The sequence below is a fragment of the Carassius auratus genome, chromosome 42 (genome assembly GCF_003368295.1).
Source record: "Carassius auratus strain Wakin chromosome 42, ASM336829v1, whole genome shotgun sequence".
In the NCBI taxonomy this organism is placed as follows: domain Eukaryota; kingdom Metazoa; phylum Chordata; class Actinopteri; order Cypriniformes; family Cyprinidae; genus Carassius; species Carassius auratus.
Genome location: NC_039284.1, coordinates 14,789,209 through 14,801,262, shown reverse-complemented (window position 1 = coordinate 14,801,262; position 12,054 = coordinate 14,789,209). Strand labels below are relative to the sequence as shown.

At 35.3% G+C, this 12,054-nt stretch overlaps 2 protein-coding genes across 5 annotated transcripts; one reads left to right on the top strand and one right to left on the bottom strand.

Annotated features, from left to right (window-relative positions):
- Window positions 1-2,316: 2,316 nt before the first annotated feature.
- On the top strand, window positions 2,317-7,090 carry LOC113060793 (leucine-rich repeat-containing protein 57). Of its 2 annotated transcripts, XM_026229982.1 has the most exons (7): window positions 2,317-2,576; window positions 3,121-3,138; window positions 3,265-3,408; window positions 3,508-3,643; window positions 4,009-4,277; window positions 4,368-4,553; window positions 5,809-7,090. In XM_026229982.1, exons 3-7 carry the CDS (start codon window positions 3,325-3,327, stop codon window positions 5,848-5,850), a joined length of 717 nt encoding a protein of 238 aa, XP_026085767.1. In that variant the 5' UTR covers window positions 2,317-2,576; window positions 3,121-3,138; window positions 3,265-3,324; the 3' UTR covers window positions 5,851-7,090. The 2 variants fall into 2 exon arrangements, with proteins under 2 accessions (XP_026085767.1, XP_026085769.1); XM_026229984.1 differs by lacking the exon at window positions 3,121-3,138.
- A 747-nt stretch (window positions 7,091-7,837) lies between these two features.
- Window positions 7,838-11,605, bottom strand: LOC113060790 (breast cancer metastasis-suppressor 1-like protein-A). Of its 3 annotated transcripts, none has more exons than XM_026229978.1 (10): window positions 11,105-11,605; window positions 10,152-10,242; window positions 9,909-10,054; window positions 9,731-9,810; window positions 9,417-9,513; window positions 9,244-9,333; window positions 9,080-9,144; window positions 8,956-8,995; window positions 8,517-8,643; window positions 7,838-8,428 (listed from the first exon to the last, which is right to left on the bottom strand). In XM_026229978.1, exons 1-10 carry the CDS (start codon window positions 11,238-11,240, stop codon window positions 8,311-8,313), a joined length of 990 nt encoding a protein of 329 aa, XP_026085763.1. In that variant the 5' UTR covers window positions 11,241-11,605; the 3' UTR covers window positions 7,838-8,310. The 3 variants fall into 3 exon arrangements, with proteins under 3 accessions (XP_026085763.1, XP_026085764.1, XP_026085765.1); XM_026229979.1 differs by having other exon boundaries at window positions 9,909-10,036; XM_026229980.1 differs by lacking the exon at window positions 8,956-8,995 and having other exon boundaries at window positions 8,287-8,428.
- Between the last annotated feature and the right edge of the window lie 449 nt (window positions 11,606-12,054).

Genomic DNA, 12,054 nt, shown 5'->3' with positions numbered 1-12,054 from the left:
AAAGAGTAAAATCTTAATGTTGTCGTTGTGACAAGAAGAGGCCTGATCAATATATTTTAGTGGAATATAATAAGATATAATGATATTCTTTCAGGTTTTGCTGGGATGTGTACTGGCGAACCTCACATTTGCAAAACAAGGGCCGAAAAAAATATGTGACACTAGTTTGATGTTTCCAGTGACTTCAATGCCTCTCCGGATACGGATGCGGAGGAAATGGCAACATCCACAACCGCTCGCTATCTGCATGGACCTGGATGTGAGTTGTAAAGGCACAGAAACAAATGAAACATTCACCAATCTCTGAAGTGAATCAAAAAGTACTAAGATTAGGAGTTGCAGAGGTAGAGGATGTTGATTTCTGCTTAGCGCTTACTGTCAATGAAAATAATAACACTAAGTGCGATCATGGATCAGGAATCAGATTTATTGCTATGTTTGTGAGGTTAACCTGAAGTTAGCTGTAGTGGCTACTATATAAGCATTTTTATGATACAGCAGGCCGTGTGACGTCAGTGGGAAACATCAAGTGAAGCAGGTCTTGGTTAGTTCTGTGGGTTTTGCCTCAGAGAAATGAGCTTCTTGTTTTCTTTACTTTCAGACCAAAGATTTCACCACACAGAATACCTCAGGTCATCTTTGAAGCCAGTGCAATTCAGAATATTGCACCTTTCCCAGTGGCATGGATATGAGACTGAACTCTTTGCCTATTTATCAGGACATCCTGGTGCTGAAACGGGGATACGGAGACACAAAGTGTTTTCAGGGTGACTTTTGAGAGGAGTTAATAGTGGCTGTACCTGTGCGTGGGCCAAAACCTCCTAAAAATTACTTATATGTTAGTATGAACTTAGTTATTTGTTCCAATGAAGCTGAGACCTTTAAGTTATTTTGCAAACAAAATAGTCCCAGAATTAAATTTGGTATGAATTATTTGTGCATTTATTAATTTAGCAGCACTTATTATACTTGTGTATTGAATATTAATAAAATATTTAAACATGTTTTTGACATACAATTTATGAAGCATACACTTATCTATCGCTGATCTTTATTGTGCACTCTCTATAACAAACCGATGTTTGATGTTGTTATCTTCACTTCTGAATTATAGTTATTTCAAACTTTTTTTTCTTAAATGTTTAAATAATAATTGGTTTTGGTGAAAAAAAACTAAATAAAGAATTCGATAAAAAAACATCGCCCAACTAATAAAATATGTTTAAAAATGATATGATTTTTTTTTTTTGGGGTTATGCAAACGCCTCAGTAGAAGAGAGAAGGTATCCACCTTATTTTTCCAATAAGAGCGAGTGCAGCCATTTGTAAATGTAATGTGTCTGTGTCTTCTGTGTCTTCCTGTCTCATCCGCTACCAGCTATTTTTTTTTAGTTGCACAAAAACAGCTCGTTTAGCTGATTGATATTGCAAACTGGTGTTTCTTACCATATTATTTTAACATATAATCTCTAAATTATAACCACACTGGTTGTAGAGCAAACAGTTTTACCATTTGCTACTATTTTATTCTTCCTTACATTCTTTCCTTACAGTGTATAATGAACCGGAAATTTAGCACATTCCCAGAAAACGGCTTTCTTCCACGTTGAAAAGTAAGGTGGAAACATAGACTGTATAAAAACAAGGGTGGAAAACGTATACAGTCTATGGTGGGAAGTCATTATATGATAAAGTAACTAAATAGCAACAATTGCATCTTTTACCACATACATGTCATGATGTGGATGTGGTCTCTGGCACTCGACACTGAGCAGCCACTTCAAACATTCACCATAGTAACAGAGTCTGTCAACAATATTAGTTATTGTTACTACTACAAGAAATCATCTTGCCACCACTGTCATCCAAAAAGAACATAACTCAAGCTGTTCTGAATATGCCATAATTTAGTGTCATATCATTTTTAAATATAATGCACAAATCCCATGTTGTTGTTGTTGTTTCCATTGTGAGTCCTGTTAGTTTAAGTTTGATAGTTAGTTTTTTAAGTTTGCTTTTTGAAATATCAAACAAAAAATCAACCAAAAGTAGCTAATAAATTTAATTAATTTAATCTGCAACACTGCTGTTTTTTTAACTCAGTGCATGATGTAAAATGTAAGCTGGAGTGGATAAATTGGAACTCTGGTGGTAATAATAAGAGTTTTATAACTTATTTAAATTTAATGTAGAAGTCACATGCAGTAAATGAGTTATGTAAAATGAAGCCCTTTCACAGCCAAGCCACTAAGTGGCGACATACAGAACATGAAACGAAATATACATTGTCTATTACCGTCTCCTAGCGGAGGGGAGGTACAATTACATGCAGGAGCTTTAATCATGACTGTTTCTACATAAACAAACATCATCCTGGAGATGGACAAAGTTCCTTAGATCATTATTTGATCACCACCTTAGATCCGACAACATTTAATTAACAGTTACTCTTTAAGCGCTTAATGAAGGTTATTTAGCTGTAACGTTAGCCGCCGGCGTGATTCTGTAAACTTTTCCTGCTGTACACATTGTCAAACTGTGGATTTACAGATAGCTAGTCGAGCTAACTGGCAAAGGTAAATGTTACTGTGAAATCATGTTTAACGTGGTTTTTAGTCGCGCATGTTCAGGTTTATGACAGCTCGTTGCTAATTAGACTTTGCGCTGAAAGTTTATTCAATGTTATATGTGTTTGTTCAGCTCAGAAATTACGTAATTGCCATCTGGATTGTATTATTTACCATAGATTTACTATGGTAGCAACTGTTTTAAATATAAGATTTTAGCTTAAATGTTCAAGTAGGTTTTTAACTAAATAATTTGTGAATGAGAATTAAATAATTTGGATCAGTGAATGAATCTAATAAATGTGTATCTCTTAGTGCTAAAGCGTGTTTAAGCTGCTATTTTTCATAACACATAAAATTATATTTTATAGAAACCGTATTTGTGTTAATCTAACAACGGCAAAAGTGAAAGGGAGAGTTCACCCCCCCCCCCCCCCAAAAAAAAAATATTTTTTTTGTTTTACTTATCCTCATGTTGTTTCAAAGGCTACCAGCTACTGTTTGGTTACCAGCATTTTTCAAAATATCTTCTTTTGTGTTTCAAATCATACAGGTTTGGAACAACTTGTGAGTGAGTAAATGACCGCATTTTTTCCTTTTTGGGTGAACTATCTCTTTAAATAATGTTACTATACAATAACCTTGGTTAATTTAAGGGTCTAGCTAACTTTATTTTCTTTATTTAACTTTATTCCAGTCTTCCACTGGACTTCCTGATATCAAATTCGACATCATTTGCAGCAGCCAGATCCTGTAAATGGGGAACAGTGCGCTCAAAGCTCATTTGGAAACATCTCAGAAGACTGGAGTCTTTCAGCTGACAGGAAAGGGGTTGACAGAGGTGCTAATAGGCTTGTCGTAATCATATTCACCTCACAAATGCACTTAGCAGCGATGTCCTCCTGGATTATTGACAGCTCACGTGTCTTTGTTCGTGTAGTTCCCAGAGGAGCTGCAGAAACTCACCGGAAACCTGCGGACAGTTGATCTGTCCAACAATAAAATTGAGGTGCTTCCAGTATTTATAGGAGGTTTCCAGCAGCTCAAGAGTCTCACCATAAGCAGCAATAAACTGAGTAAGTGTTATTATTCTACTCTTTTAATTTTATTTTTTTGTGTTTTTGTATTTAAATTTTTTTTGCAATCAGTACATCATTTTGTAGTGTTTTTCACTTTCTTTTTTCCCTTAGAATTAAATAGGCTCATTTTGCTAATTTTCTTTTGTATGTAAATTACCTATGTTGTGATTGGCTAACATCGTTGCATGTGAAATGGGTAATCCCAAATTTATCTGATGAACAATGAGATAAATATGTGTGTGTGTGTGTGTGTAGAATTAAATATGTGCAATTATAATATACATTTCAAAATATAATGGCAGCCTGTATTCTGTTATATGAACTCTGAAGCACTCCATTAATGTTAATGTAAACGTGTGTAGCCTGTCTACCAAATGACATCGGGAAACTCAAGAAGCTGGAGACTCTTATTTTAAATGGGAACCAGTTGAAGCAGCTTCCTTCATCGGTGGGTCAGCTGAAATCCTTGCGCACCTTGAGCCTTTCTGGGAATCACTTCAAGGAGTTTCCCAGTGGACTCGGCACCCTTCGCCAGCTCGATGTCTTGGACCTGTCCAAGAATAAGATCCAGGTGGTTCCTGCAGAAGTGGCCGAACTGCAGGCCATTGAAATCAACCTCAATCAAAACCAGGTGAGGTTTTTTTTTCTTTGTTTATTGCATTTAGGAAATTTCACGTCTTGATAAAGGAGTGTCAGGGTGAGCTTTTGTGCTGTGCTTCAGATTTCAACAGTGTCTCCAGAGGTGTCCCGTGCGCCCAGACTAAAGGTTTTACGGCTGGAGGAGAACTGTCTGGAGCTCGTCTCTATCCCTGTCTCCATCCTCACAGACTCCCAGGTGTCCCTGCTGTCTCTGGAGGGCAACCTGTTTGAAGTTAAAAAGATGCGTGACCTAGAAGGATACGACAAGGTAAATTTGAGTCAGTTTAGCCTGCAATCATAGCTTTAATTATAGCTTTAAATAAAGTCTTTTATAAGAAGACATAAGAAAAACAAGTCTAGTTTTTCAGGTTATATTCCATGTGCAGTCTTAACACTCAGTTTTGTGTCTCATCCTCTTCTATAAAAATCACATGTTTTTCCAAGATGGAAAATACCATGGTTAAAGTTTGAATGTAAAACAGAACTGATCTAATGATTTGTTTTTGAAACAAAGTCAAGTCCCCCAAAATCAAGAAGCAGGAAAATCCAGGAAGAGATAATACTAGCTCTGCTTTGAGAAATTCAGTTCAACTCGGATTTATTCTTGTATCGCACTTGACACATTTACACCTGAGATTAAAAAAAGACAACAAAAAAACCCTCAAATATAATTTCCCCAAATATAATCCAGTATTGATATAAGAACATTTTACTGTTTAAGGCGTAATTGAAAGTTATTTTTAAGACAAATTAGTGTTTACACTTGCTGATTGTGTGTTGTTGATTCTGAATGTAGTTTGATTTAATCTCAAAACATTTCGAAGCCAGTTAAAACAGATCTTACTTCCAAGTGTAAACAGGGACAAGTGATTCTACAAATATCAAATTCAATACGACCTCTCTTATTTGATTCACATATGAGTGAAATTTCAATCTTATAACCTAGTTAAATCTATTTATATCCTCTTTTCAAAAGCAATTCTGCTTATTTTCATTGACATCAATTGAAAGCTTTAAGAATTAGATTTTCCACATCAAAGATTTGATGACAATCATGTTGTAAGTACCGGTTTAATTTCCCAAAAATGAGCAGATCGTTTATGTTTACACTATCTTAGTCTATCACAGTTTCCACAAAAAATATTAAGCAGAAAAATGCTTTCAACACGCTGATAATTAAAAGAAATGTTTCTTGAGCACCAAATCAACATATTAGAATGATTTCTGAAAGATCATGTGACACTGAAGACTGCTTTGCATTCCAGGAATAAATTACATTTTAGATTTTAACAATAGAAAACAGCTATTTTAAATTGTAAAGATATTTCACAATATTACTGGTTTTGCTGTATTTGTAATGAAACAAATGCAGCTGTGGTGAGCAAGATCACATTTCAAAAACAACATTTGTTTTGCATTTTCCAAATGTTTGACCCATAGCATAAATTAGCTAAATACTCTTAAATGTGATTTTCTTTCTTGCATATTCATATAATGACTAGCTTCAATCTTATTTTCTTCAGTACATGGAGCGTTTCACTGCAACCAAGAAGAAATTTGCGTGAGCAGTCTGAGGCTTGTTGCACCTGTCCTCTGCATTGGGCTTACCGTGGAGAGGTTTCAGCTGGGACTGCTTGTGGAAATGGCAAGACGGGAATTAAAAAATGGTCAAGACTGCTTCACAACACGCATAGTAGAACGACGGCTCAGAAACCCCAGCCCTGCTGTTCATCATGTTACAGTACAGACCGCACTGTATGGACCTTGCATCACTCTTTCTTTTGCAAAGATTTTATAAACCGAAATATAACACAGACTCAGCTTTATGAGGACATTTACACTGGAGGATGGTTGGTTTATTGTATATTCGTGTACACTAATGTCATGTGTTTATAGAAGGTCTGTCCTTCAGAGAGAACATATTATACATCCTCTACCCTTAAAGTATGTGCTATTGATTCATTTATTTTAAAGCATTAGAGTTAGAACACAGCTTTGTTCCCTTTTTCATGTCTGTTATTATTTGATTAGAACATTAGTTTGGGCATCAATAAGGTTGTATCTGTTTAACATGATTTTGATTGAACTGTGATCTCAAAACTTCCGTTAAAGAATATTTGCTGTGATATTCATTGAAACAAAGGTCTTTGTTGAAAACTGTCCATGAAATGAATGGCAGTGGATATTTATTTGTAACACAAATTCAGTTTTAATGCAGTACATTTGCTTTTACACACGTATATATGCTGCATGTTTTCTGACCATAAAAGTGCATTTTATTTTAGTGAAGGACTATGTATTTTCATGCAGTTTTTTTCTTTGTGGTCATGTCTATGTGTCCATCTATTAATTACACACTTGAATGTTATCTTTGGTTGTCTGTTTAAAGGGATAGTTTATCCAAAAACTACAAATGTTTTATCATTTACTCACCCAAGGTTTTCCAAACCTGTTCCAAACCCTTTTCTGCTGCACACAAAAGCAGATATTTTGAAGAATGTGAGTAACCAATTTTTTCATTTTTGGGAGAACTATCCCTTTAACCTAGTGTTTCTCTCTGTGAATTAATGTATGCACATTATTGGAAAAGTGTTAATATCAAGCATCTGAATTTTACATTCAGAATTATAAGATAGTACCCAAAAGCAGTCATGAGAGGATTTACTCTAATACAGCATTGATTGCAACATTTAGCAACAGGATAATTATTGCGTTGTATTAAAATGACAGCATCATCAAACTGAATGTATCTGAATGTTCCCTTCAGGATGAAAATGAGTAAATAAATATTTAAGTAAACCTACAGTTCATATAATAGTGATTATTCATAATAAGACTAACAAATAGTAGAACACATCTCAGGACATATCAATTATTTAAATGATATGTTTTAAATAATTTTAGTTTTATTTATTTGGGATTTTATCAGCTGTTTGGACTCTCATTCTGACGGCACCCATTCACTGCAGGGGACCCATTGGTGAGCAATTGATGGAATGCAAAATTTGTCCGAATCTGTTCTGATGAAGAAACAAACACATCTCCACCTTGGATGGCCAGAGGGTGACTACATTTTCATTTTGGGGTGAACAATTTTTTATGCTCTGGCAAACATTAGTAAATTATAATACTATCATTCCACTAACTAAATTAGTTTTGAAAAGATTAAAGCTTTTTTTTTTTTAAACCCATGATATTTCTATTCTAATTAGACATATGGAATTTTGTCACTCATAAAGGACAACAAGGCTTTATGATATCAAAATGCTGTATTTTGAAAGTCTGTTCAATGTAATTCATAACTAAAAAAAAAAAAACATTCAACAGATTTTTCAAAAGTATGGATAAATCAAGAAAAAAGGCATAAAAAAAACAACAGGAACAGCACAACAAAGAAACCAAAGGGTGGTGCTGTAACTCCACATGAACCAAAGCACATTACAGTGAATTATATAAAGTATTCACCACATGTATGGCTTGTTTAGACTGTAAATAGAGCAGCAAGATCACATCTTGAACAGTTAACAGCTGTTTGAAGAGCTACTCACTCACTCCTAAAAATATCAAATATCTTTATTTCATAGAAGATGCCTCACAAGCAAAATGCAAATTGTGGCATATCATTTGTATCTGAAGATAGTGATGAGGCAGATATGTAAACAAAAAAAATAGAAAACCATTTGTGGGAGCCAGACATGGCATTACAAATGACCTACACATTAGAATTGGGTTCAAACACCACTGAGTTGAATTAAAATGAGTAATGAAGCCAGTCATAAAAATACAAAAGTCCCACATTTCATGGTAGCAATTACACTACATTTTTGTCTAATCTTACTAATTGCATTGCACTGAATATACAATAAAATAACAAACTTTCCTTACATTTCAAATGACAGACAATACACCAACATATCTGTTTTTAAACATCAAAAAGGTGTTTATATCATGATACACTGTACATAAAATGGCACTATTAAACGTGTCAGACTGGCATCCCGACATCTGATCAGATCTCAGGTAGATCAGGCATATTTGATGGTGTATTTGCCTTTCTGAAGCTGTGAGATGTAGAGTTTTGACTTGCTCCCATCGACTCGCTTAAACCAGACTTCATCGTGATTGATTGTAGTTATTACGGCGCTGTTTGAAACAGAAGACGGGAGAAACAGAACTCACAAAAAGTGCTGCAAAATAATCAATATGAGCTCGGTCATTCTGGATCCCTCACCTCGTAGGATACTCGTCTTTCTTGTCGATACATATGGCTTGTCCACGGCTGTACCATTCCCCGTCGTAAAACAAGCGTCCGTCTTCTGAGCGGGCATTGTGCTGGTGTTTGTCACTCTTTGAAGAAACTACAACAAAAGTTCTGCTGTTAGTAATGTAACAGCTTAAATGTTGCATAATAAAACACCTATAGCATAAGCTAGTATAACCGCGGTAACTATACAAACATGATGTGCCTATATTTAACTGGAATGTGTTAATAGGTAACCACATTGGAGGGAGTGATTATGCACCAAAACTCCAGGAAGCTGCCCAGAGCAAAAGGGACTTAGACACATTTGTTCAAGGTCACTATACTAAAAGGGAAATTTTACAACAGATTACTTTTTTTTACTATGTCCACAAACTTTTAAACTGTAGTGCAGTAGATATGCTCTTACCATCAGTCTTTACTCTGTGAGGTCCTAATGTTGCCATGGCCTACAAGATATTAACAAAATACATAATTTGCTTCTCAATAAATATGGTTTCATATAAAAAGTGTTATGTTTTTGACAGTCTAACCTTTCTGATAGCAGTCCAGTCTTCCAGTATATCCAGGTCTTGCAGCATGTAAACTATAAATGGGCGTGCACATGTTAAGAAATTCACAAATTATACACTTTTCCAGCAAATTCCAAAAACATTTTTGATTATAGGCATGTACGGCTGGTTGTAGTTAAGGATATCTGACACAACAACAGGCTTTTTCTTTTTCTCTGGACTGAAGGGATCTTTCTTCTTATTTTTTCTTGATTGCAACTCATCGTTCCAGAGCTCTGTAAGGTAAATATATGACAAAGATTGTATAAATAAAACCAAAAAACGATATTATTTGTGACTGTATTCACAATTCCAGTACCCGAGGTAATATCTATGCTGTGACGGTCTTCCTCCAAGCGTCTGATCTTCTCCTCTAGTTCACTTTGAACTGTATCAAATAATAACAGTTTTTCACTCTAGAAGAGATCAAATGAACCAAATTAGAATTGTATTTAATTTTGAAAAGTTTGTTTAAATAGATGCATGCTTTTAATGTGGTAGCTGGCAGGCTTTTGGTGCTGTTAGCTCAAACAATATAAATAATCCTCTATGGCTCTGTTATGATGACTTAGCAAGACGTTTCAGACATGCACCATTGTTTAGGTAATAGCGGATTACATCTGTAAAGCTCACCTCCCAGTGCTGGAACGCTGCTTGGGTCTCACAGTCGTATTTATTCTTCACCGATTCCAAGCACAATTCTCTGTAGATACCTATGCATGAATGTATTGTTTCAACAATGACGTAATGCACCAAAATGCACAGTTTCAAAGATAAATACTCCCGTGTTCAGTTTGGACAGAAGACCGACCTGCAACTTTAGTTCTAATCTGCATGTTCTCCTGAAGATTACCAAGGGGTTCCAGGTACTCTGGTGCCTTTCCCGACATCACTTCCTGAAGTTTGGCATCAACTTGACTCAGTCTCTCTTTATATAACCTAAGGAAAGCATGCACACTTAGTGACCAATGGAAAAAAAATAATAATAATTATGCACTTGTAAATAACATGAATTCATGCACGGATTAAATACAAACAGGAGGATGGTACATACTGGTCTTTGAGGTCAGTGAACTGTTTTTCTAGGTTAGTCATTTCGTCTAAGCATTCCATCCTTCTCCTTTCACAATCCTCATCGTCCATTTCTGAAATAAAAAGATCGATTCTTTCTTTGCCCAACTATTGTAAACAATGATTTCTTGTAAGACCTTTATCGTTATTTATATGCTGCATTTCCCATGTGCTCTCTGTTATGTGGGAAAAACCAGCAGACAACTCAAAATGTGGATTGCTGAACATTAGGCTGCATGGCCCTAAAAGTTCAAAGGATATTTAAGATGTAGATGAGTTTGTTTCTTCATCTGAACGAACGTATTTGGAAAAATTTAGCATTGCATCACTTGCTAACTAATGTAACCTTTGCAGTGAATGTGTGCCATCAGAATGAGAGTCCAAACAGCACATAAAAAAACATCAGAATAATTCACAAGTAATCCATATGTCTAACATATTGTTAAGCAAAAGGCTCCATCATAAGAATTTTTTTTTTTATTCAAACCGTTGCGTGTAATCTTGTCTGAATCAGAAGAGAAAACTAATGGATTATTGCTTTGTTTTTATATTTTGACCAGAAAGGACTGTTTAATATCTATATATGCGCGCGTGTGTGTGTAAGCTTTTCACTTCACAAGATATTAATTGATGGACTGGAGTCGTGTGGATTACTTGTGATGTTTCCTCTCATTCTGATGTCACTGCAGAGGATCCGATAGTTAACAAGTGGCCTAATGCTAAATTTCTCCAAATCTGCTCAGACGAAGAAACAAAGTAATCTACATTTTTGATGGCATGAGGGTGAACCAATTTTTCGGCATATTTTCTATTTCAATTTTCGAGTATTCATGGTTCTTGTTGAATTGCAGGTTTAATTGCAATGCATTTTTACATGTATCCATCTGTTCTACACATCTAACGTTACACAGAGAAAATCAAAAGCCTGCTTCTCACCTGAACTTTCCCCATCTTCAGAGACAGAAGAGCTCTCTGTATCCTCGTCTTCTGAGCTGCTCCCTTCTTGCTCAGCGAAATCCACCTCCATCTCTTCATGGTTGCTCTCCTTCTTTTCTCTCGAGTGCACTGGCATTCCGTCTTTTTTTTTTTTTAACTAAGACTACCGGGAGTAGTAAAAACTACTGAACTAAGTTACTTGTCACCTTTAATTACTCGCTCTCTTTTGTGAGCTGATGTGTTTGTTAGCTTGATGTTATTGCTAAAAACAAAACAGTTACATAAACATCTAGATGTATCATGCTAACAAACGTTCAAATCCTGCAAATGACCATCCGCTATCGTTTAGTCCAGATATGATTAAATCAAAACGGAGGGCTCTTGCATATTAAATCGCTTTACCTGTTTTCATATTTTTGTAACCCCCAAAAAACCCTCCTGTTTTAATTTAATAAGCCATGCTACTTTCTGAAAGGTAGGGACACTGGCGCGTTATGTGCGCTTTTTTAGCACTCTGGGGTTTGTAGTTTTTATGGTGACACCGATGTTTAGGGTACCATTGTTTTTAGTGGAGTAAAGAACTACAGTTCCCCATCGTCACTCGTCCAATGGCGAGCGTGTTTACGACTATAAAAACAGGCGGTATAAATCGATTGTCGAATGGATGAAATGATTGTGTTGTTTTCGTTAGTGTAGTGATTAAACGTATAAATGTATTATTGTTTTATTTATCTTGGAACAGAGTTGTTGTTGTTGTTCACTCAATTTCATTTTCAGATAATTGTACAATGCATAATAATTCACAATCTCCAAACATTATGAAAAAACCCTCTTATATTTGTATTTTTTTCTGTCAGTTTTTTTTTCTTTTCATTAATTTATTATCAATAGAATATGTAACACAAAATAAAGGTGTAACCTTAGACTGTATAAAACAGATGAAGACAATA

Coding starts and splice junctions, on each gene's coding strand:
- LOC113060793 (XM_026229984.1), top strand. CDS start 3,325: ATGGGGAACAGTGCGCTCAAAGCTCATTTGGAAACATCTCAGAAGACT. Junction 4,278..4,367: donor TCAACCTCAATCAAAACCAG/GTGAGGTTTTTT, acceptor GCTGTGCTTCAG/ATTTCAACAGTGTCTCCAGA. Junction 4,554..5,808: donor ACCTAGAAGGATACGACAAG/GTAAATTTGAGT, acceptor TATTTTCTTCAG/TACATGGAGCGTTTCACTGC.
- LOC113060790 (XM_026229978.1), bottom strand. CDS start 11,240: ATGCCAGTGCACTCGAGAGAAAAGAAGGAGAGCAACCATGAAGAGATG. Junction 10,243..11,104: donor TGAAGATGGGGAAAGTTCAG/GTGAGAAGCAGG, acceptor TTTTTATTTCAG/AAATGGACGATGAGGATTGT. Junction 10,055..10,151: donor TTCACTGACCTCAAAGACCA/GTATGTACCATC, acceptor TTGGTCACTAAG/TGTGCATGCTTTCCTTAGGT.